The 25490-nt window shown below is 40.7% G+C and overlaps 1 protein-coding gene across 2 annotated transcripts; it reads right to left on the bottom strand.

Moving 5' to 3' along the window:
• Nucleotides 1–1519: 1519 nt before the first annotated feature.
• On the bottom strand, nt 1520–25490 carry LOC135463572 (protein unc-45 homolog B-like). Of its 2 annotated transcripts, none has more exons than XM_064740874.1 (21): nt 25230–25490; nt 24692–24899; nt 23363–23538; nt 22617–22709; nt 21817–21984; nt 21453–21660; nt 20399–20566; nt 19828–19996; nt 18739–18808; nt 18249–18341; nt 16464–16601; nt 15658–15752; nt 14565–14706; nt 9505–9645; nt 8076–8191; nt 7726–7792; nt 6817–6930; nt 5996–6111; nt 5450–5567; nt 2958–3107; nt 1520–2098 (listed from the first exon to the last, which is right to left on the bottom strand). In XM_064740874.1, exons 2-21 carry the CDS (start codon nt 24888–24890, stop codon nt 1841–1843), a joined length of 2799 nt encoding a protein of 932 aa, XP_064596944.1. In that variant the 5' UTR covers nt 24891–24899; nt 25230–25490; the 3' UTR covers nt 1520–1840. The 2 variants fall into 2 exon arrangements, with proteins under 2 accessions (XP_064596944.1, XP_064596945.1); XM_064740875.1 differs by having other exon boundaries at nt 24692–24893; nt 25230–25235.

Genomic DNA, 25490 nt, shown 5'->3' with positions numbered 1-25490 from the left:
AAGGACCACTGTTTCACATAGCTGTAACACTTACAATTCTCAGAAAAGCCACAGAAAAAGTTTAAACAGTTAACCTATCTCTTCAACCCTTTCACATATTTAAGAGCACATTTAAACACACTTGACACATCTTAATGCATTGATTTATTTATTTATTTGATTGGTGTTGTATGTTGTACTCAAGAATATTTCACTTATATGACGGCGGCCAGCATTATGGTGGGAGGAAACCAGGCAGAGCCGAGGGGAACCCATGACCAACCACAAGTTGCTGGAAGACCTTTCCACATACCTCTTAATGTATTGATCATGACAATAAGTTATGTTCTGGTTGGTTTAACAACATCAATTCTTCACAGAATGTGTAATCTTTTTTCAGTCTAGGCAGAAAAATGCCTTTTAGATATGCTTAAAGAACACCTGGGGCTCATTCTATGAAGCAGTCGCAAGCTGCGCCTGCCGCAATTTCCATGACAACATACAGTGAAGAGATACGTCACCATGGTAAATGTGCATGAGGCAGCTTTGCAACAGTTTTGTAGAATAGGACACGGGTGAACATTAAAAAAGGTTGCAGAAATAGGTTACCCCTGCCAAACAGTCTTAATGGGTTAAGATTAAGCCACCTAACAACATGACTCTGAGGCCTGTTTCACAAAAGCTCATGTAACGTTACGTGCACTTAACTTTCATGGCAACCAGTACTGTAGATATTATGTGGTAGTAACATGGGCGTGGCCCCTGTTCCTGTCCCAGCTCATAATTATGACGTCACAATAAAGCTGTAATGACGACACAGTAGAAACGAATACATTGTGACATTACACATGTTGTGCCACTGTCAATTTTTGATGTACAGGTAGCATTGACTCAAGGTCTTAAGCTTCACACTGATGCCAACTGACAGAACAAAATAACATACCCCTTCTCGATTAAACTGAGCTTTGAGCTGTTCAGGAAATGCATAGTATATAATTTTGGATATATAATAATATCTCATTTTTTTGTCTATGTATTGTTTTTTTTTTATTTCACTACCTTAAAAAATATTGCACTAAGAACTTGGAAGTTTTTTCAGCAACAACAAATCTTGACATTTAGGGCTCTCTCTAACACACACTGGTTAAGAACACTGTTTCATTTTGAAACTTTCGCAAACCTTTAGCACCGTTAATGTCGTAAGAGGTTCTGCGCTGTCTTTCAAAATAACACAACACAGTTCACGCAATGCAAAATTTCATTTCTTTGAGGCCAAATCCACAAAGATTTCTGATTTAAGTCAAAATTTAGAAGTGTAGTAACAATGGTTTCATGGTTTTAGAAGTTGAAATTTTCACACTTTCGTCTTGAGATAACATTGATCAGGTGGTCAAAATTTTAATTTACAGGACATGAGAAAAAAAAAACTCTAAAATTATATTTCAAATTTTGACTTAAGTCAAAACTGCCTTAGTGGAATCAGCCCCTCATAATATGCCAAGGTTGTTTCACCCGAATTTTATGTGGATCTTGAAGTGCAGCATCTTTTTTTTGTTGTGAATGTGACATTAAACCAGACCTACATTCATGCACAGCATAATGCTCACATAAAGAAAGACACTTTTAATAAAATGACGACATTTTATGAAACAGATGTATCAAAATTCAAACTGCAATGTTTGAACATTCAAATCACCAAGGTCAACTGTCAAGGTCAATTTCCTTCAAAACACACGAACAAATACGATACTTCTAAAACAAATGAAATCGAATGCAGTCCTTTAAATATGTACAAGTAAAATGTTGTTGTGGTCTACACTACAAATGAGTTTCAACAATGAAAGAGCTGGCACGATGATTTCTAGTTAAAGGGTTTGATCAGTTTTAAATTCACAGCCGTTTCCAGTGCTGAATTCACACATTGCTGAATGGGTTTTTTTTCTGGGCCATCCGATTTGGACAGAGCCATCATGATTTCGAGCAAGTTCGTTTCAACAATTTTCTTTGCGACGTCTTCTCCACTATCCATCATGTTCATGAGAAGGTGACAGCCTCGGTGTTGGATGTCTGTCTGTTCATTCACCACCAACCCTTGTAACATCTCCAGCCAACTCTGTACCTAAAGGGCAAAGGACAAATTTGTAATTCGTTGATATGCAGTGGAGCTAATTCAACCAAATGGGAAAATTTGTTATTGCACGTACATGTACAAAGGGGAAAAATTCTTCTTTCATAATTCCTCGCTTTTTTTCTGTCTCTGTCTGCACTCTGCACCATGAAATCAAACACAAAAGTTGCAAAAAAAACCCTTTTCCTGGCCTAAAGTACATTCGTAATCAGTATAGTGAGGGAAAACAATCTTGGATATCAGTCACACTGGGTGGAGTGAGTAAGTGAGTGAGTGATTAGGGTTTAACGTCGTACTTAACAATTTAGGGTCAAGGAATTAGGGTAAACCACCAGGATTTACCCTGGAACTACCGCTCCCGAAGCGGACGCTCTACCAACTGCGTTATCAAGTCCGGTACACTGGGTGGAAACAACTCCACTCATATAATGGTGGTTAAATAAGTAAACCACTCCAAAAAAAAAAAAAAAAAGTCTCAGCCTTCTTTTTGGGGGATAAAAATGACTCAGGCCCTCGTGGTCAGAGCGGAAATAAAGCAGCGAGCAGTCAGAACATCAACATTTATAATTGTCCAAAGAGTTAGAATAGGGAAGAGGGGTGGGGGGGCTCTAAGTTGGTCCCACATAGCTACATTCAGCGTCTGCGTCATTTCCGGAAAACATGCACAGAAGGGGTAGTTTTGTGACATAAAATATGCCATAATTTTTATGGTATTTCCCACATAAGTACAATATTCATTTTAAGAGTTTACTTTGTTGTATCTTTTGAAACAAAGCTGAAAACAGAAAACTCCAGATTTAAACTCGTAACGCAGAAGAAACTATCAGTGACTGAGAGCGTGACGACTCACCTGGACAATCTTCTGGCAGATTTCTGGTTCCTTGGACAGAACAGCCAAAGCACCTGCCGCCGCACGCACAAGTTTTAAGTCCTCAGCTTCCTGAGCGTAGAGAACTAACAACTTTATGCGATCATTTGCTCCCTTAAAGTGTGCTGCGACCTGAAATGGAGACACGAAGGAATTCAGTATGATCATACATGCAAATGCTGTTCTTTTGTTGTTATTTACTGCTCCATGTTTTCATTCCAACACAACTGTTAATTCAGAATTTACGAACTCATCATAAATTTGACAAGGCTCGGGGACATAAAATCCAATCAGACCCCAAAACACAACATCGTATCAGATCAAAGAACGTGGTGTCCAATCAGACTTACGGTAAATGACCTGAACTTTCACGTGAGTTACTGTCATTTACTGTCGGACTGAGTTGGCGGCAAGATGACAGAAGAGAGGGATCAGCCTCGGCCTGTTTCATTACCCTCCATGGCACTTCGCAGTTTCTACTCCTTGCCATATGGGGTCGTGTCACTGACGGTGAGGTGTGCAGTCCCCCGACTAGTAGGCCTACATGTAGGCCCCTACAATCTCTAAATATACCCATGAACGAAATCAAAGAAAATATCAAGACTGGCGATGTCTATTACAAACCTTTAAATATCAAACACTGTCTCAAAGCATGACCACGCCAAACAAGGAATGTACATGCACAATGTACACTGTGGGACGAACTGATTATTTCTGAGTTAGGCCTATGTGGAAGTCACCTCACCCCACCTGTGAACTGGTACACAGCTGTCAGCTGAGAGCACTCATTATGCGATGAATACGTGTACAAATGTATTTAAGCTAAAAACGAATTTCACTGAGAAATGTCTGTCAGCTTCCCATGCCCATATAATACTAATTTGGTATGTCAGTCTACATGCAGAGTTTGTCATACTCCTTACAGAGCATGCGCTGCTCTCTACCTTTCTCTTTACATCATTGCCACCAATAGACAGGCTTGAACTTTTTTAGCCTGTAAGACACACTTACGCTTTTTATGCTAGCCTCATCATTTGTCTCATCTCGCAGAACTACGCGGTTTTGGTTAGAATTATGTTGTACATACTCTAGAATGCATGTGTACACAGTATTATTGGAGACAAAGGCTGAGACGAATTGTTTTGGTTTACTGACTTCAATTCCTGCCTTATCACCGTGACCCCAGTCACCTCGGCGTTGTTCAAGATTTGTGTAAAAAATTTGCTATTGGTGGCAGTGATGTATAGGGAAAGGTAGAGAGCGACGCATGAGCTGTAAGAAATATGACATTTTGTTTCTTTACAGGCGGAAGTGTCCTATTGCAGAACAGTTCCTTCTCCAGCATCTGTTTTTTATGAGGAAACATATATTAAACAGAGAAAACCATACTCCACGCGACATTTCTGAAAACTACCATAATTTACTTTTACCCCTTTTCAGCACTGTGTGCGAGTCCGGCATATCAGGAGACAGGTTTTGTGTGAGTTGTTATCACATCAGGAGTTTGAACAACACAGTCAATGGCTTTAAATCAAAATAAAATGCATGTTTTATAATTTCCTGAACACAGTTTGGCCTAGACGTGATATACATGTAAGACAAGATTATTGTTTTGCCTTTTTGCCAGCAAAAATCACGTGATCCATGGGTAGACACATGGAATATTGCGAGTCCTTTGATTGTAGCTGGTTTTTATCTACATGTAGATAAAATCAGTCTGGATGACTAAAATTTCATCCGTACGTGACTTGATTAAGTATAAAGCAAATCAAGCATTCATGTTAACGAAATATGGGTGGAAGTTGACAGTCTTTCAAATTATGTCACAATGAACAAGAACTGTTTAGCTATCGCGATGCAAACGCACATGTGCAGGTGTCACTTTAATCGCAGCCTGACATCATATCTCAACTGCTGGTAGGCCTAGTTTTCTAGTATTAATTCGTGGTGTGCTCAATTCTGCTGCATCTTTGTATACAGAGAGCCCTGCAGTTTAATAACGGATATTGGACATGACACTCTACATGCGTAAAGGTACTGAATAGTCACACTTAATCTCCACAGAGTTTGCAAATTCCCAAATTCCCACCTATCATAAAATGATAATAAAAAAATCAACCTCTTGCAAAGAGCATGTACTAAAATTATTATGATTAAAACTGAGGAAAACATGAACTTTTAGTCATAGGAGCACAGACTACTGCTCAATGAAGTGTGAAATTGTTTATTACATTCTTGTACTGTCAGTATAATCCCCTGGTCACCCCTGATGGTCTCCTGCGACACCCAGTCAATAACAACCACAATCAACGCAGTGAATCCTGGGATGCACTTTCCAAGTCCCAGGGTGAAACTTTAGGTTATATACCATAAGCATATAACATCCACTCAGAGTCAACGTTACAACATCCAATCAGATCTAAGAACATTCCAGCCAATCAGATCTAAGAACACTCCAACCACTCAGAACATACCTCTTCACTCATGACCATATTGCACATGCACTCAGTGGCTGCTCTCTTGATTTCGTCATGGTCTTCAAACATGTAGTTTTCTATCAGGCCAAAACCCTTTTCTGAGATTATCCTCTTGCTGAAAGAAACCAGAAAAAGTACAACATGAACAAGAGACCAGAGATTCTAACCCAGACCAGATTTGTCTCACTAAAGTCTACCGTGGATTGTGGATTGGCAGCTAACATTATAGCAGGAAGGAAGAAACCGGGCAGGACCTGGGAGAAACCCACGACCATCCGCAGGTTACTGGAAGACGTTCCCACGTGTGGCCGGAGAGGAAGCCAGCATGAGCTGGACTTGAACTCGCAGTGATCGCATTTCTGTATCATTATGCCATGCTGGCATCGACCACGGAGGCCTCCTAAAGGTTTATATATACGCCACTTTTGGATACTGACTTGCCATAGTGGTACTGTACCAATCATTTGTGAGTTCTACCTGTATCAGATTTTTCATCACTTTAACATTCGATGACCTGGCTTTACCCTCTGACCTTGCACTTACCGTACAGATTCACTGACGGAGGAGAGGTTGGTTAAGGCTAGCAGAGCCTCGAAGTTCTGCAGACCAGATCTGTCTGGATGAAGCAACTGTAACAATGGCCTCACGATCTCCAACATCTACAAGCATATAGTTATCACAATAATTATGTATTGATTAATGTTTTGTGCCGTACTCAAAAATATTTCATGACGGCCAGCATTATGGTGGGAGGAACCCAGGCAGAGCCCAGGTGAAACCCACGACCATCCGCAGGTTGTTGGTAGACCTTCCCACATTGGAACACATAGGAAGCCAGCCAGAGGACTTGAACTCACAGCGACGGCATTGCTGAGAAGCTCCTGGGTCATTATTCTGTGCTAACGCGCTTACCACTAGGCCACAGAGGGCCACAGAGACCCAGATGATCATATGTGATTTCTGTCAAATGCCAAAATTCTCTCTTCTTGTCACAATGCATGCAAATAAAGCAAACATGACTGGATTCACAGAGCACTCATGATATTGTGTTCACAAATCTATCTCGGCAACCAACAATGTGGATATTACGTTGCCATGGCAATTACATCATTTTACTTTGTGCTTTGCAAATCCAGGCCCAGATAACAACACAAGATATACCGATTTTTTGACATCATTACGTTCAAACCTCAACCTTTTTTAAGTAGCACAGTAGATTTACTGACAGGAACAGCGAAGATGAAAATCTCAAATTGTGAGGTAATATAAAATAGTTAGATATCAGGTAAATAAAAACCTTTCTCATCAGTCATACAAATCTGAACAGCAATTCTCCCACAAATCCACACACATTTAAAACTAACCCTCTGTCCTGGAAAAGCAATCTCCGGATTCATCGTCACGGCAACCTTTGCCAAGGCGTGAGCAGCCAGGACTTTTCCATTGTCCGTGTTATCCAGAGCTAAAGGAATCAGGGCCTAAAAACGAATACACTCACAGAATTGAATATGAAACTTCAGCAGCTTTCTGTTTTGTCACATGAAAGAGTCAAACCTGTGAAAATCTTCATATATAAGAGCAGATTTATTTATTTATTTATTTGATTGGTGTTTTACACCGTACTCAAGAATATTCACTTATACAACGGCAGCCAGCATTATGGTGGGAGGAAACTGGGCTAGGCCCGGGGGTAACCCACAACCATCCGCAGGTTGCTGTAAGAGAAGATAACTACCTCTCTAATGTTTTGGGCATTAAAGGCAGTTACATGTATGTTGCTAGACAGGACAAGAAACCTACATCAAAAATTCCAATAACTGAAAGCTTCAGCAGCCTGTCCATTGACATAATCAAAGAAGAGTTAACTTTCTCAAGAGTACTATGATTTGTGATGAGGTAGAAACATTTTACTCGCATAATTTCCATTTCAATCAAATTACATGTTTATGGTATTTCCCCTTAGCATTTTTCAAGCAAGTTTAGCATTTTTCAAGTTTAGCATTTTTCTAGCAAGTTTAGCATTTTTCAAGTTTAGCATTTTCCTAGCAAGTTTAGCATTTTTCAAGTTTAACATTTTTCTAGCAAGTTCAGCATTTTTCACATCATACATTTTGCTTGATTCTGATGGATTCATCCACTGGAAGGGCATTTTTACAAACCAAACTTCAGGTGAAATGCCCTGTTTGTGGAAAAGCTGATGAAAAAACAAGTAAGTACACATGTAGACTTGTAATGGTGTCACTCATGAACATTCGCAGATGTTTTGAACTGACCTTAGCTCCTCCCCCTTGCACAATATTACCACGGAGATTCTCTTCTGTTGCCAAGGCTACAAACAATCTGGAAAGAAAACATGAATTTTAGTTTTTGTGGAAATGTTTTTGACTACAAAAACAACGAACAACAAATACCGTGAAGCAATATATATCATTTGTATCAATACTTAACAAAAATTCAATAAAAAATAACCTCCCTTGATATCACGAATCAACTTTTTTGAACACTGTGGCCAGAATCTCCTTTCACAATTTACCACAATAACCATGGCAACACATGTTACAGACATATGGTAATGCCACTACAGTTACAATCGACTGACCGTAACACCATCACCTCCCCTTACCTGGCTATCAGCTCTCGACTGTTTTTACTGTCTGTAGTAGAAAGACTGACCAGGGCACTGACAACTCCAAGCTTGGCTAATTTCTGGATTCTCTCCTTAATAAACTCCATAGAATCCTGTAATCAAAAACAACAACTATATTTTGATATGGGTGCAATTAGAAAATGATGATCCAATCGGTTAGCATTTGCCACGCTCTGGTTCAAGAACTGAACTGACATCAACAATTTTTCAGTCATACGAAGACGAAGGAATCCTTAAGAGTGCATGTAATGTGGCTCCTTGTTGCAGGACGGATTTCCACCGCTCCTCAATCTAGTGCTGCTTCACTGAGACGCCTTATCGAAGGCAAGTAAGCCGCCCCGCTGGAGCCATGATACTGATACAGGTCAGCCAGTCGTTGTACTATCCCCTCTGACAGTTTGGATCTTCTCCCACTAAACAAGTTGGTTTCAATGTACACCATTCTCTGTTGTTAGGCTGCAGGGCTTGTGAACTACTTCTTTTTCAATAATAATGAAGTTGAGGCATCACCTGTAAATGTGAAAGGTTCGACCCAAGGTTTGACCCACTAGCTGCGATCACGCCATAAAGATGCCGGCAAGCGCGTTTTACATTTACGTGGGGATCTCTCGACATGATTATTATCACTGAAACCACGAAACAACCATAAAGCAGTATTCTTCATTTCTGCTTTACAAGCACAATTTTACAGAAATTGCTGCACATTACAGAAAAGAAGTGAGTTCAACGCTTGGACATCTTATTTCATTTATTGATTTCAATGGTGTTTTACGCTGTTCTCAAGAATATTTCACTTAAACGATGGCAGCAAGCATTGTGGTGGGAGGAAACTGGGCAGAGCCCTGGGGAAACCCACGACCATCCACAGGTTGCTGTCAGACCTTCCCACGTACGGCCGGAGAGGAAGCCATCTTGTTTCAGGCATGCTATGCTGTGATATACTGTAATCTAAAACCTAAAGCTGCTTATTTCTTTATTTATTTACTTGTCTGATTATAATATTATATTCAACAAGCATCCAGAGGATCAAAGCTCCTTGTCAACCATACATTGCTAGAAAAGAGATGAAAGGCAAATATATTGCCGAAATCAAAAAATGAAAAAAAATATCAGGGCTACAAAAATGAAATTACAGTACTATGCACATTTTGAAAGTTCTACCACAAAAGTCTCCTTTCTTACTGCAGGAGGGGTTGACTCCACTGGATAATGACACAGTGTAGGATGGTTGGATGGTACGTATTTATGCATGCATGGATAATGCCACACCATAATATAACCAGTAACATGGGGATTAAAATATCCAGGAAAATACACAGAAAGTAAACCAAACGTTTGACCTCTGCATACAATCTAAAAACACACTGTACTACTGAGATATTTCTAGCACAATGTTTGTTTGTACCTTGGGATGCTCCTCTGGAACGTGCTGTTTGGCAAACTTGGCCAGTTCTACGAGCTCAGGCATGACATCCTGTTTGTCGTAACTATTTGTGAGGTTGACAAAGACTGTGATGGAGGCATAGAGAATCATCTTGTCATGACCCTAAAATAGAAACCAGATTATTACATTTATTTACATACTTTACATTTGATTGGTGTTTTACGCAGTACAGAATAATATTTCACTACTACGACGACGGACAGAATTATGGTGGGAGGAAATCTACACCAGCCACAAGGGATTATTACACTAAACAATCTCCCCAAACCCACACCACTCAGAGATTATTACACTAAACAATCTCCCCAAACCCACACCAGCCACAGGGGATTATTACACTAAACAATCTCCCCAAACCCACACCACCCACAAGGGATTGTTACACTAAAGAATCTGATGCCTTCCCAAACCCACACCACCCACAGCGGATTATTACACTAAACAATCGGATGCCTCCCCAAACCCACATCACCCACAGGGGATTATTACATTAAACAATCTCCCCGAACCCACACCACCCACAGTGGATTATTACACTAAACAATCGGATGCCTTCCCAAACCTACACCACCCACATGGGATTATTACACTAAACAATCGGATGCCTTCCCAAACCCACACCACCCACAGCGGATTATTACACTAAACAATCTGATGCCTCCCCAAACCCACACCACTCACAGGGGATTATTACACTAAACAATCGAATGCCTCCCCAAACCCACACCAGCCACAGGGGATTATTACACTAAACAATCGGATGCCTCCCCAAATCCACACCAGCCACATGAGATTATTACACTGAACAATCTGATGCCTCCCCAAACCCACACCACCCACAGGGGATTATTACACTAAACAATCTGATGCCTCGCCAAACCCACACCAGCCACAGGGGATTATTACACTAAACAATCGGATGCCTCCCCAAACCCACACCAGCCACAGGAGATTATTACACTGAGCAATCTGGTGCCTCCCCAAACCTACACCACCCACAAGGGATTATTACACTAAACAATCTGATGCCTCCCCAAACCTACACCACCCACAGGGTATTATTACACTAAACAATCTGATGCCTCCCCAAACCCACACCAGCCACAGGAGATTATTACACTGAACAATCTGATGCCTCCCCAAACCTACACCACTCACAGGGGATTATTACACTATAGAATCTGATGCCTCCCCAAACCCACACCAGCCACAGGAGATTATTACACTGAACAATCGAATGCCTCCCCAAACCTACACCACTCACAGGGGATTATTACACTAAACAATCTGATGCCTCCCCAAACCTACACCACTCACAGGGGATTATTACACTAAACAATCTGATGCCTCCCCAAACCCACACCAGCCACAGGAGATTATTACACTGAACAATCGAATGCCTCCCCAAACCTACACCACCCACAGGGGATTATTACACTAAACAATCTGATGCCTCCCCAAACCTACACCACCCACAGGGGATTATTACACTAAACAATCTGATGCCTCCCCAAACCCACACCAGCCACAGGAGATTATTACACTGAACAATCGAATGCCTCCCCAAACCTACACCACCCACAGGGGATTATTACACTAAACAATCTGATGCCTCCCCAAACCTACACCACTCACAGGAGATTATTACACTGAACAATCTGATGCCTCCCCAAACCTACACCACTCACAGGGGATTATTACACTAAACAATCGGATGCCTCCCCAAACCTACACCACCCACAGGGGATTATTACACTGAACAATCGGATGCCTCCCCAAACCTACACCACTCACAGGGGATTATTACACTATAGAATCTGATGCCTCCCCAAACCTACACCACTCACAGGGGATTATTACACTGAACAATCTGATGCCTCCCCAAACCTACACCACCCACAGGGGATTATTACACTGAACAATCGGATGCCTCCCCAAACCTACACCACTCACAGGGGATTATTACACTATAGAATCTGATGCCTCCCCAAACCTACACCACTCACAGGGGATTATTACACTGAACAATCTGATGCCTCCCCAAACCTACACCACCCACAGGGGATTATTACACTAAACAATCTGATGCCTCCCCAAACCCACACCACTCACAGGGGATTATTACACTAAACAATCTGATGCCTCCCCAAACCTACACCACTCACAGGAGATTATTACACTGAACAATCTGATGCCTCCCCAAACCCACACCACTCACAGGGGATTATTACACTAAACAATCGGATGCCTCCCCAAACCTACACCACCCACAGGGGATTATTACACTGAACAATCGGATGCCTCCCCAAACCTACACCACTCACAGGGGATTATTACACTATAGAATCTGATGCCTCCCCAAACCTACACCACCCACAGGGTATTATTACACTAAACAATCTGATGCCTCCCCAAACCCACACCAGCCACAGGAGATTATTACACTAAACAATCTGATGCCTCCCCAAACCTACACCACTCACAGGGGATTATTACACTATAGAATCTGATGCCTCCCCAAACCCACACCAGCCACAGGAGATTATTACACTGAACAATCGAATGCCTCCCCAAACCTACACCACCCACAGGGGATTATTACACTAAACAATCGGATGCCTCCCCAAACCTACACCACCCACAGGGGATTATTACACTAAACAATCTGATGCCTCCCCAAACCCACACCAGCCACAGGAGATTATTACACTGAACAATCGAATGCCTCCCCAAACCTACACCACCCACAGGGGATTATTACACTAAACAATCTGATGCCTCCCCAAACCCACACCAGCCACAGGAGATTATTACACTGAACAATCGAATGCCTCCCCAAACCTACACCACCCACAGGGGATTATTACACTAAACAATCTGATGCCTCCCCAAACCTACACCACCCACAGGGGATTATTACACTAAACAATCTGATGCCTCCCCAAACCCACACCAGCCACAGGAGATTATTACACTGAACAATCGAATGCCTCCCCAAACCTACACCACCCACAGGGGATTATTACACTAAACAATCTGATGCCTCCCCAAACCTACACCACTCACAGGAGATTATTACACTGAACAATCTGATGCCTCCCCAAACCCACACCACTCACAGGGGATTATTACACTATAGAATCTGATGCCTCCCCAAACCTACACCACCCACAGGGGATTATTACACTGAACAATCGGATGCCTCCCCAAACCTACACCACTCACAGGGGATTATTACACTATAGAATCTGATGCCTCCCCAAACCTACACCACTCACAGGGGATTATTACACTGAACAATCTGATGCCTCCCCAAACCTACACCACCCACAGGGGATTATTACACTAAACAATCTGATGCCTCCCCAAACCCACACCACTCACAGGGGATTATTACACTAAACAATCTGATGCCTCCCCAAACCTACACCACTCACAGGGGATTATTACACTGAACAATCTGATGCCTCCCCAAACCTACACCACCCACAGGGGATTATTACACTATAGAATCTGATGCCTCCCCAAACCCACACCACTCACAGGGGATTATTACACTATAGAATCTGATGCCTCCTCAAACCTACACCACCCACAGGGGATTATTACACTGAACAATCTGATGCCTCCCCAAACCTACACCACTCACAGGGGATTATTACACTATAGAATCTGATGCCTCCCAAACCTACACCACTCACAGGGGATTATTACACTATAGAATCTGATGCCTCCCCAAACCTACACCACTCACAGGGGATTATTACACTGAACAATCTGATGCCTCCCCAAACCTACACCACCCACAGGGGATTATTACACTAAACAATCTGATGCCTCCAAGTAAATGGGTAGACAAGGTTTCAACCTCAGCCTACAACCATATGTCTCTTCGGTCATCAAGTCTAGCCCATGCTGGCTTCCTCTCTGGGAAGGCCTTCAGCAACCTTCAGATGGTCATGGGTTTGCTCCCACCATAATGTTGGCCGCCGTCTATTAGTGAAATATTCTTGAGTACGGTGTAAAACACCAATCAAATAAAATCTCTCTGGTCACATGTGGGAAGGTCTGCCATCAAGCTGCGGATGCCCTTGGGTTACCCACGACTCCGCCTGGCTTCCTCCCATCATGATACTGGACGTATGGTATGAGGTAAATAGTCTTGAGTATAGCGTAAAACTTAAAGCGAAATAGACGTAAATAAATAAAAACGTAAAGTCATAATGTATCCAAAGTGACAGGTTATACCAACATTTTCTCAATTAGACAAGACTATCAGGTTAGATTATCAAATAGTCCTGTAATTTTAGTGATTTTTTCCCACTCATACCAGATAAAAGTGGATACAACATTTGCAAAAACATTTACTGTTTAGTAAGGAAGTACTGCTGAAAAAGTATCAAATACATCTACATTCACTGAATGTTTGAAAGATATACAGGCCTATAATACAATCATTTGATTTATTTATTTATTTGATTGGTGTTTTACGCTGTACTCAAAAATATTTTACTTATACAACGGCGGCCAGCATTATAGTGGGTGGAAATCGGGAAAAGCCCGGGGGGAAACCCACGACCATCCGCAGGTTGCTGCCAGACCTTCCCACGTATGGCCGTACAGGAAGCCAGCATGAGCTGGACTTGAACTCACAGCGACCGCATTGGTGAGAGACTCCTGGGTCATTACGCTGCGCTAGCGCGCTAACCTACTGAGCCAGGGACGCGCCTACAATCATTTGACTCAGACGACCAATTTTTTCACCTCTGTGCGTAACTGCACACAATCTGTGCATTACGAGTAGGAACATGTTGAATATGAATACTAACTTGTCTACACTTTACCTCTGCAGTGTGTTAGTCAGTGTCATATAAGTGCCTTTATTAAACACCTCATTTGAGATTTCTGCCAGTCTATTTTTTCTCAGTTAACGTCAATAAAAGTCTAATATAAATTTTAACCTGTCTAAATGAAATTTTAACCAGTCCAAAAGACTGGTGTCTGGCTAAGGCTATATTTACCTTGGACAGTTCCATCAGTGACTTTAGAGCATCAGCATCTTCTATCAACTCTTCCTTCACATCAGCATCCAGTGTGAGATACGCCAACCCTTCTGTGGCCCACTTCCGTAAATCTATGTCCTTGGTTGGATTGGTCAAAAATCTGAATGCAAAGTGTGTACTCTAATGTTGCAACCATTCGATCACAAAAATTTTGGAATAGAAACATAAGACTTTATGGAAGTTTTTTTCATGTCAACTTTATCTATTTATTTATCTGATTGGTGTTTTACGGCAAACTCAAGAATATTTCACTCATACAACAGCAGCCAGCATTAGGATGAGAGGAAGTCAGGCAGAGCTCGGGGGGAATCCCGTGACCATGCGACAGACCTTCCCATGTTAAACTGGCGTGACAGTTTGTAGTCTTATCCATACTGTTATTCTGACTTTGGACCTCCTGACAAAGGAGGCTTCCAATTCAAATCCAGACCTGGAGGGTTTGGCTTCAACTGAAACTGTCTAAGTGAATAACTCTTGAGTACAACAACGAAACTCAATAACATAAATAAATACATGCACAAGCATCAAGATTAACATTACGACATCATGATGACATCCCTTTTGCTCCGTGACGTCGGCCCTTTACAGCAAGGGTGGGCTTATCAGTGCAAATCTGGGTGGGTTTAGCAGTGCTAATCTGGGTGGGTTTATCAGTGCAAATTTGAGTGGGCTTATCAGTGCAAATTTGGGTGGCTTATCAATGCAAATTTGGGTGGGCTTATCAGTGCTAATATGGGTGGGCTTATCAGTGCTAATTTGGGTGGGCTTATCAGTGCAAATTGGGGTGGGCTTATCAGTGTAAATTTGGGTAGGCCTATCAGTGCAAATCAACATGGATGGGCATACAACAAGAATAAATACTAGCCTAAACCTTTTGAAAACTTTTTATTTACTGAAATATAAGTTTAGCGGATGGTTTAGGCAATTCAATAAGTTAAAATCAATATTGTATATACATATGTACACACACATGTCAAAATGTATTTATTAGAGCTTGAGTGTTATGACATTGATGAATCTCGGAATAACTATATTGACCTGGGTAACTTACCTGCGACATGCCTTAGCTAAAGCCAGAGTTGATCCGTCTGCCATGGGCTTAGAGCTGGCGTCAGTGCCTCCAGCTGATCCTAGCTTACACATGCCCTGTGGTGAAATATAGAAATTTCATTTATTTGATGTTTTACGCTGTCCTCAAATATATTTCACTTATATAATGGCGACCAGGTGGAAGGAAATTGAGCTCGGGGATAGCCACTACCATCCACAGGTTTGCTGACAGACCTTCCCACTCAAGACCAGAGTGGAAGCATGAACTCACAGCTGTCACACTGGTGAGAGGTCGCTAAGTCATTCCGCTATGCTAGTACGTTAACCACTAGGCCATGGAGGCCTCAAAATATCAAAAATAATATACAGTCCATGTTATGATGCCTGATTGTCTCATCTCCACATTTTTAAAGTTTTCTGTTGTCTTTTTTCCAAGGCTTTCTGATCATCAAAACATGTCTTCAATAGAAAAATTGACAGCAGTATCCACATTTGTCACAGATTCAATGATAATTAATTTTTTATATTTATACCCTCCTGTAACATTGATTTATTTGTTTATTTCACTGGTGCTTTACACTGTACTCCAGAATGTTTCACTTCTACAATGGCGTCCAGCATTATGGTGAGGAAACCCACAGCCATCCGCCTGCTGCTGGCAGGCCTTCTCACATTTGGCCATCCATCACTGAAATGTTTAAGCGTTTCATCCTGCCCGTAAAACATCCATTAAAATTGGAGTGGCCTCATAATCAGTATATCTTATTTATCAGAAACGGTGCAATATGTGTAGTTGTCTTTCCTTACCACCAGGGCGCGCACTTTGACATGGTCGTCTGATGTCGTCTGATAAATCGTCTTCAGCACAGGGACTACATCCTTCAGGATTCCAGTACATTTGTCCTTTTTTGTGGCGGAGTGAACCACAGTTTCCACGGCAACTTTCTAAATAAGGTAGTACACAAGTGATAAAATGAAATTCAAAAAAAAAGTATATGGTTTGTTTCAAATAAAAAGGCCACCAAAGTCCAAGAATTTCTCATGTAATTAATTTAAATATTTAATCTACCTGCCACAAAAACATTTTCTTGTAAAGTGAAAGAAAGCACCTGACGAATGTTTATGTTCACTGAAAGATTACCATACAAAGTATCTTAAACCGGCATTAAATATTTTTTTACATTTTTTTCAACTCAGTAAAAGTTTAGCGTAACTTCGTCTTGACACAGCTTCAGTACGTCTCCATTATGGAGAGCAAGGTGACATCACCTTTACCCTAACTCTCTATCGTCGAAAGTATTTTCGGCTTAAACACAAAGTTTTAATAATTTTATTGTATTTCATGAAAGAAATCATAAAAAAAACATTCCTTGTATGGGAGAGAGACAAAGGAGCAAAATTTAAATTCTTCCACTGTAATAAATTCAGAGAAAAAAAATGATATCATAAGGTTTGATTAATTTTAGGTGTTGTCCTGTGAGATGCCATCTTCTCAATCCCATCAACCTCAGGCATCCCTAATGAAGTTTGCAATGACTGTGATATTTGTTATTTACAAACCGCTGACTAAACAGTAAATTGAATGACAAAAAATGTACACATAATTTCAACAGTATGTCTGAGTAGGCCTACGGTCTACTGGGGAGATGAATGTGGTTCGGACTGAGATGGTATGCTACTGTCCGACATAATTTATGATACTATCGTTGAATATTACACGGCTTGTGAACCAACTTCAGCTACACCAAACTAAATCGCTGATAATGATTTCAAAAAAATGCCTTATGCAGTAGTTCTGTGTTATCATACGTCACTTCATGGAGTGACTTGGTAAAGGCTACTGATAGCTTAGGCCGCGCAATCTGATGGCAACGTGTGTGTGATTGGATAAAATTCAAGATGGCTGCCTCGACTCAAACTAGCCATTTGTGCAGCATTGCCATTTTGCTCTACATGTTATTGGGTGAAATCTCATTAAAATACTTAAGTACAATACTTTTAAGAAAGCTTGAGTATCCTGTTTTCAATTGAAATATGTTTTAGCCAGGTGCTATCTTGTCCTTCTTACAGCTAAATAAAAGCTGCTACCCGGAGATAATACTGTTTTATCATTCATGTGAAAGATAAGTGTGTTTAAACTACATGCAAATTAAAACCCCTTTACGAATTCAGTCCTCTCAACTTTAATGCTTTCAAATGATGAATATTTGATCTGATCATTTAACATATTTACCATTAGAAATGTATTAGCACAATAGTTGTTTCGTTTACTCAACTAAATCTTCAATTTTTTTATTTATTTATTTGATTGGTGTTTTATACCATACTCAAGAATATTTCATTTATACGCCGGTGGCCAACGTTACGGTGAGAGGAAAGCGGGCAAAGCTTGGTGGAAACCCACCATCCACAGGTTGCTGCCACACCATCCCATGTACTGCCAGAGAGGATGCCAGCATGACTCAGACTTGAACTCGCAGCCACCGCAATGGTGGGAGGTTCCTGGGTCATTGTGCGGAGCTGGTGTGCTAACCCGCTCGACCACGGAGGCTCCTCAATGACTTGGGAGGAAAAGTTGCGGAATGTCTTTACCTGATACAAAGGGTTTTCACTTTTCAGCAGTAAGATCATGATTTCTGTCACTCCACTTATCCCTAGCATCATCTGACCAACTTCATTAGGACCCTGGAAATAAACATATCATTCAACAGTCTGTTCTGACAGGGAGCTGGATTAAATGACCTAAAACTGAAAGTGAAAGTAGTGTTCGTCTTAGCAAGATGTTTTGAGGTTTGCTTAGAAAGACGGGATGATATGGCACTGGAAAAAAAAAAAAAAGAAAAAAAAAGCATATTATTTAACAGCCTGTTCTGACAGTGAGTAATATTTATTTGCCTCTAAAAATGCACTTCTTGGGATAAAATCTTCGATCATTTACCGTGTGTGACCAATTTCATTATAAACCATGGTGGAAAAACTCCGGAATACTCACGAATGAGATAGATTCCAACTAGCTAAGTCACTAGACAGGTGAGTACTGATTTAAGTTTGTAATGCAAATCCTATCTATTTGTAGACAAACCTGAAGTAATGTTGATATGGTCTCCATGGCTTCCAGTTTGGATTCCATGGTAGTCTCAGCAAACAGTTCTCTGAAATCACAAAGAAAAATATAAGTTTCGTACACAACACAGATATTGTATGTAACAGGGATATAACGCACCACATGGAGATTACACACCACAGGGACATTACACACCACAGGGTGTAATACACCACAGGAATATTACACACCACAGGGATATTACACACCACACAGAGATTACACACCACACAGATATTACACACCACACGGAGATTACAAACCACAGGGATATTACACACCACAGGGATATTACACACCACACAGAGATTGCACACCACACGGAGATTACATACCACAGGGATATTACACACCACAGGGATATTACACACCACATGGAGATTACAAACCACAGGGATATCACACACCACACGGAGATTACAAACCACAGGGACATTACACACCACACAGAGATTACACACCACACAGAGATTACACACCACACGGAGTTTACACACCACACGGAGATTACACACCACACAGAGATTACGCACCATAGGGATATTACACACCACAGGGATATTACACACCACAGGGATATCACACACCACAGGGATATAATACACCACTCGGAGATTACGCACCAAAGGGATGTAATATACCACAGGGATGTAATACACCACAAGGATAATACACACCCCAATACTATTACAGACCACAAGGATATAATACACCACACAGAGATTACACACCACAGGGATATTACACACCACAGGGATATAATACACCATACATGTGTAATACACCACACAGATATTTTTTTTTTATTACACACCACAGAGATATTACACACCACACAGAGATTACACACCACAAGGATATTACACACCACAGGACATTACACACCACATGGAGATTACATACCCCTTGGATATTACACACCCCACGGATATCATATGCCTCACGGGCATTACACACCACATGGAGATTAAACACCACATGGATATTACACAACACACGGATATTACACACCAAAGGGAGATTCCAAACTCACATGAGAGAGGTTTCTCAAATTTTTAATCATCTTACTTGAGAAAATTGGTGCACTTTTCCTTGAAGATATCTCTCTCTCGATCACTCACAGTGTCCTCAAAGATTTTCGACAGTGCCAGAGAGGCATGCATTCGAGACTTGTCCGTCACCGCTAGCGTCTTGTCATGCTTGAACGTGCCCGCAATAGTCAGAAGATGGCTTATACCTAAGAAGAGCACGACAGGTCAAGGTAAGTGGATATTGTAGAAAAAGGAAGACACGATGGCTCGTTGAAAGACATTATGAGCACACAACTTCCCTTAATTAGCTAGAAACTGACACGTTAAAGGCCAATTCAGAACCAATGCCCCGCACCAGTTGGTTTATATCTGCGATTCTTCACACACGGATTATACGGTTCATAAAACTCACCACAGAATTCAAACAGTTGAATGCATTAAATTCTCCTAAAAGAATTGTAAAAAGTAAAAGATAGCATTTTTATGCATGGCTTTCAGTTGTCCAACTGATAAACATTACCTTATTATTTCTTTGACTTTAAATTAAAAGATACTTTGACTAAAAACTTAAAAACAGATTGGAGTGACGAGTGGTTTGGTAGACTTACCATCAGACTCCAGGAACTGTCTTGTCCAGCCGATATTCGTCAGTCGGGGTATATTTCTGATGATTAGCTCCATGGCTGAATCCCTCCCTATGGCCGAAACTTTCCCATGGATGAGCATCTTTGTCAACGCTTGGAAAATCTCATCTACCAGTTTTTGGGTTTCCTCATCTAAAGAGGTAGACAATAAAGGGGAATTATTATGTGTCAAAAAAATCTGCTCCCATGTCCCAGTATCCTTGGTCCATTTTTTACAGTGGCAATCAACATGGAGCTGAGATACTGCTATCTACTATAAATTTGAAGATTTCAGATCTTGTGTCTGGAACATCTTTGAAGGGATTAAAAAAACACTAAAATGTGCTACCGGTATATATCAGAAGACGGTACACTAAAAACTGCTTTAAACATCAAATTTTTATTATAATCTGACATGACACAGTGGGTAACAGTGATGTCACTTCTGTTTTTCTTTGAATAGTTAAGAACTATTATCTAGGACTGAGTTTGCTTTGATTTGTTTATTGATTTGATTGGTGTTTTACGCTATACTAAAGAATATTTCACTTCTACAACTGCGAGAAACCCACGACCAGGTTGCTGGCAGACCTCCCCAGGTAACACCAAAGAGGAGGTGGGAGCCTCCGTGGCTCAGTTCGTTAGCACACTAGCGCAGCGTAATGACCCAGGAGTCTCTCACCAATGCGGTCGCTGTGAGTTCAAGTCCAGCTCATGCTGGCTTCCTCTCCGGCTGTACGTGGGAAGGTCTGGCAGCAACCTGCGGATGGTTGTGGGTTTCCACAAAGAGGAGGCCATCATGAGGTGGACTTGAACTCCCAGCAACCACACTGGTAAGAAGCTCCTGGGTCTCTGTGTCGTGCTGGCATACTAACCACCCAGGACTGGATATGATGGTTTTCTATCTGACATACACTTCATGTTATTGTTGGTGTATTCTTTGCCTTTAAATTTCTTCCTGACATCACTTAAAACTGACAACTACTTCTGCTACAATTCTTGCTCGTCTCGATTTCAAGAACATCATGCTTCTATTTACCCATTCTAAACTGCGGTCGGGGCTCTCTACCACCCTGCCTTTTCTGTTCCTCCCACTTCTCCATTTTCTCCTGGTGGATGTGAAAACCTGATACTGCTGTAAGAACGTTCTGTAAAAGTGTGCTGGCTGCCGTGGAAACTCCCTCATTCGCCTGACCAATCAGAGCGCAGAGATTTCTCAGCCCAACCTTTGTCAAAATGATTTCAGCCTGGAAAAGGGAATAAAAAAAAAAAAATCAGTTTCCTCAAATAAAAGTCTGTTTCTTTTAGTGTTTTTGTTTTCTTTTTTTTTGCCAGTCAAGGTTACAAGGTCAATAAATTGGAAAAACATCAAAAGGGTTACAATGATACATTTCCCTACTCACTCTTGTCCTGTTTTTCTCTGCCAGACATGCCAGCGCCCTCACAGCTGTCTGAACTAACTCCGTGTCTTTTTCCACCGCCATCTGTATTAATTTCTCCACGCCATTTTCCTGCATAATTTTGTTGGCACCGGCTTCATCTTTGGCTAGAACCACCAGATTGTTAGCAGCCTGAGAAATGCAAGTTGCATGATTAATGAACAAGTTCTTTTAGAAATAAAAAAGATAACATAAGAGTGAGTGAGTGCTTGGGATTTAACGACGACCAAGGAATCCTTAGACTGCACGTAATGTGCCTCCTTGTTGCAGGACAGATTTCCACCGCTCTTTTTACCTAGAACTGCTTTAATGAGACGACTTACCGAAAGCAAGTAAGCCGTTCGCCCGAGCCATTATAGTGAAGCGGGTCAACCAGTCATTGCACTATCCCCTTAATGCTGAATGCCAAACGAGGAAGTTACAACTTCCTCTTTTAAGGTCTTAGGTGTGACCCAACCCAGGACTGACCTTGGATCTACTGCCCACAATCCATAACGTAAGATGTATGAATGTATGCTTTGGGTATTATGTTGTACCGTACTTAAAAGTGAAAATACCTGCACAAAACAAAAAGGTGTACCTTTTATATCGTAAACTGTTTTTTCCATTGTCTAAATTCTGTTTCTTCCCTTGCCACTTCAAAATCATCATGGTTATATCTTCAATTTTTCAATTACTTGATGGATCAACAACAGGGAAACTAAGAACTCAATATTACAAAAAATACATTTCGTTTTATTTTTTTACCTGTGCTTTCCACATACCTGCAGTCTCTTTTCCCTATCCTGAATGCTGCTGTCAAATGCTAGGTTAAACATCTGTGTCACCTTAGAGGCTGTGCTGTTCTGTTCTTTTATCTGAAAGTGAAAGAAAAAAAGATTGAGGTTATTCCTGCTAGGAAATCTACAGAAGCTGCTACTCACATTAAATTGCATCAATGTGTAGCAAAAATGTTTACACCATACTTAAGAATATCAAGTTTTCATTTGCAAAATGGCTGCCAGCATTATAGTGAGGGGAAACCAAGAAAATCAATAACCATCCACAGGTTGCTGGCAGACATTTTCAAATGATACTCTAAATATGGGTGATCTCTCATATTTGGTCTGGCAGCAGTCTGCAGATGGTTGTGGCTTTCCCTCGGGCCCTGCCCTATTTCCTCTCACCGTAATGATGGTCGCCATACAACACCAAGCAGTATTCAAGAACATTTCACTTTGGCCAGCATTATGATGTGTGGAAACCGAGCAGAGCCCGGAGGAAACCAACGGCCTTCTCCCTTACAGCCGGAGAGAAAGCCAGCATGAACTGGACTTGAAAATCAAATAAATAAATAAAGAAATAAATCTCTCATATTCTGTGTACAAACTATAGAAACTGATTTAAGAGAAATAATGTTGGTATCTTGGTACGTTTGGGAAAATTTTCCAAAAAAAGGGATTATTACATTTCTCTAGCACGAAAACTTACTTCAAGTTTTTCCTTTCTTTTTTTTTTCAGTAGAACTCACCTTTTCTTGAATGATTGGACCCAAGCGATTAATTATTGGTTTAACAGCTGTATTTTTGGGTTCAACTTTGACCAAATGCACAGCATCTTTATATGCCTCTTCAACCTTGCCTAATTTCTCATAGGCCTGACTACGCCGGAACAAGGCCTTTGGATCATCAGGAGATATCTCCAGGGCTGAGGAAGCAAATTACAAATGTTAGGAACAGAAATTGGTTACAAATCAACATCACTTCCCTGGCAGCTATAATTATTGATATGTTCGATGAAGCCAACCCCAGAAATCTGAACTTCATTCGATGAAAAAAAAAAACTCTGTTAAAAATAAGTTATTATTGGAGGTGTAGTTTCCAATGGTCTAATTTTTGCTAACAATTATTTCATTTTTTCTTTGTCTGTTTTTTTTTTGCTTTTCACACAGAAAGAGTAAGAAGCTCATGAGGCTCTATGGGCAACCTGGAAGGTTTTATATTCCATTTATTAATTTCTTTGATTCTTTTTTTACTCTGTACTCAAGAATATTTCACCTATACGACGTCGGTCAGCATTATGGTAGTTTTATATTCCAAGTGAAACAACATAAAAACCCTCTTATTTGTTTGCTTGCATGTTCAGGTTCTTTTCCAGAAAATTAAACCTTTACCTTGGATCAATTTCCAAAGCAAGATTGACTTGAACTGTTTGTCTTTTTGTTCAACAACAGTTTCAAGATTATTTCAGTGATATCAAAGCAGCATCTCCAAGAAGTCCAAATCTTTATAACCAGAAACTCAAAATTGATTTTTTTTTCTGGAGAGATTAAGAATAATAGTATTTTACATGCTGACTTTAACCCGATACTCAGTTTACAGGGACATACTGCCAACGTCGGCAGTCCGCCCTTGAACACTGTAGGTGGGGAAAGCATTATGGCTTGACTCCATTTACTCATCTCGTGTCGGCACAATTAGGCCACCATTTTTGCCATCTTGGTCATGAAAATAATGGTTGACTAAATAATAGACTAAAAATAATGGCTGATTTTGGCTTATCATGGGTCCAGCCATTGATGATCGCAGTCAAATGCTACTTGCATATGATTTGAATGCGATTCAGTTTTTATCCAAAAATTTGCGTATTTGTACCAGGAAAACATAGAATTGCTTTGTTTGTTTTTTTTCACCCCAGTACTTAGTTTTTCACTAAATTAACCACCGAATACTGGGGTCTAAAGTCGACATGTATAAATGTCTGTATAAGCATCCATTTTGGAGTTCTTACTTCATGTACCTCTTCATATCCAAAAACATTAACTGAAATTCTTTAAATATTCAGTGGGACAGTCACAAACCTTTTGACGCATCGTCCACTGCCTCTGAATAGCGCTCCAGTTTCAGCTCACATGCTGCTTTGTTTTTGTAGATAGCTGATTTCTCAGATTCCTTCAATGGGGATATGTTAATGGCCTTTGTGTAGAGGGCTAAGGCTTCCTCAAACTTCCCATCTTTAAACAGGGCATTTCCATCCTCTCGCAACTGTTTAGCATCCATTATCTAAAACTTAAATACATAAATGATAGTTAACAACATTGATAAAGTAACAAATAGAAAGGAAGCTGTGCAAGTTACCTGCTCCCCTTGATCTGTATCAAGGTTTTCATGTTGTCATGATCCTTTGATAAGTGATTGGTCAGTATTAGAACTAGGAGTATCATGTTGAAAGACAGGATATCAAAAATTTGACCAAGCATTTTGCAAAACTGTTAAAATTTTAAAGATCAACTACAGTGTGAAGACCTGTATGTCTTAAAAGCTGACAACTACTGTAATTTCTGTAATTTTCATCAGATTTAAAAGTTTCAAAACAAAAAAATGCTTGTAAATACACACCTGATACTATTGTGCTCGTAGTTACAATTCTGAACAAAAAAAAAAAATTAGAAGTCAAAAGTCTGCCTCATGCCGCCGGTGGATAGTAACAAACGTTGTTGTTGTTACTGATTCCACGTTTCAACAACACCAGCATAAAGTAAATCGCTGTGGAAGCCCGCAGTGTCAGTTATCAAATGAGGACAAAGCGCAAGACTTTTATCCAAGCATTCCGGCGGGGACGAACTGACCAGAAATTCAGCAGACGACAGAATGCGTAAT

This window comes from Liolophura sinensis, chromosome 3 (genome assembly GCF_032854445.1).
Source record: "Liolophura sinensis isolate JHLJ2023 chromosome 3, CUHK_Ljap_v2, whole genome shotgun sequence".
In the NCBI taxonomy this organism is placed as follows: domain Eukaryota; kingdom Metazoa; phylum Mollusca; class Polyplacophora; order Chitonida; family Chitonidae; genus Liolophura; species Liolophura sinensis.
Note: the sequence above shows the minus strand (reverse complement) of the source record. Positions and strands in the feature narration are given on the sequence as shown.

What these genes read in the sequence shown, in the direction of transcription:
- LOC135463572 (XM_064740874.1), bottom strand. Translation starts at nt 24,890, where the DNA reads ATGGATGCTAAACAGTTGCGAGAGGATGGAAATGCCCTGTTTAAAGAT. An exon ending in GTGAAAACCCTTTGTATCAG is followed by an intron (nt 16,602 to 18,248) that starts GTAAAGACATTC and finishes TACCTTATTTAG; the next exon opens with AAAGTTGCCGTGGAAACTGT. An exon ending in TTCCAGAGGAGCATCCCAAG is followed by an intron (nt 8,192 to 9,504) that starts GTACAAACAAAC and finishes TTTTGATTACAG; the next exon opens with GATTCTATGGAGTTTATTAA.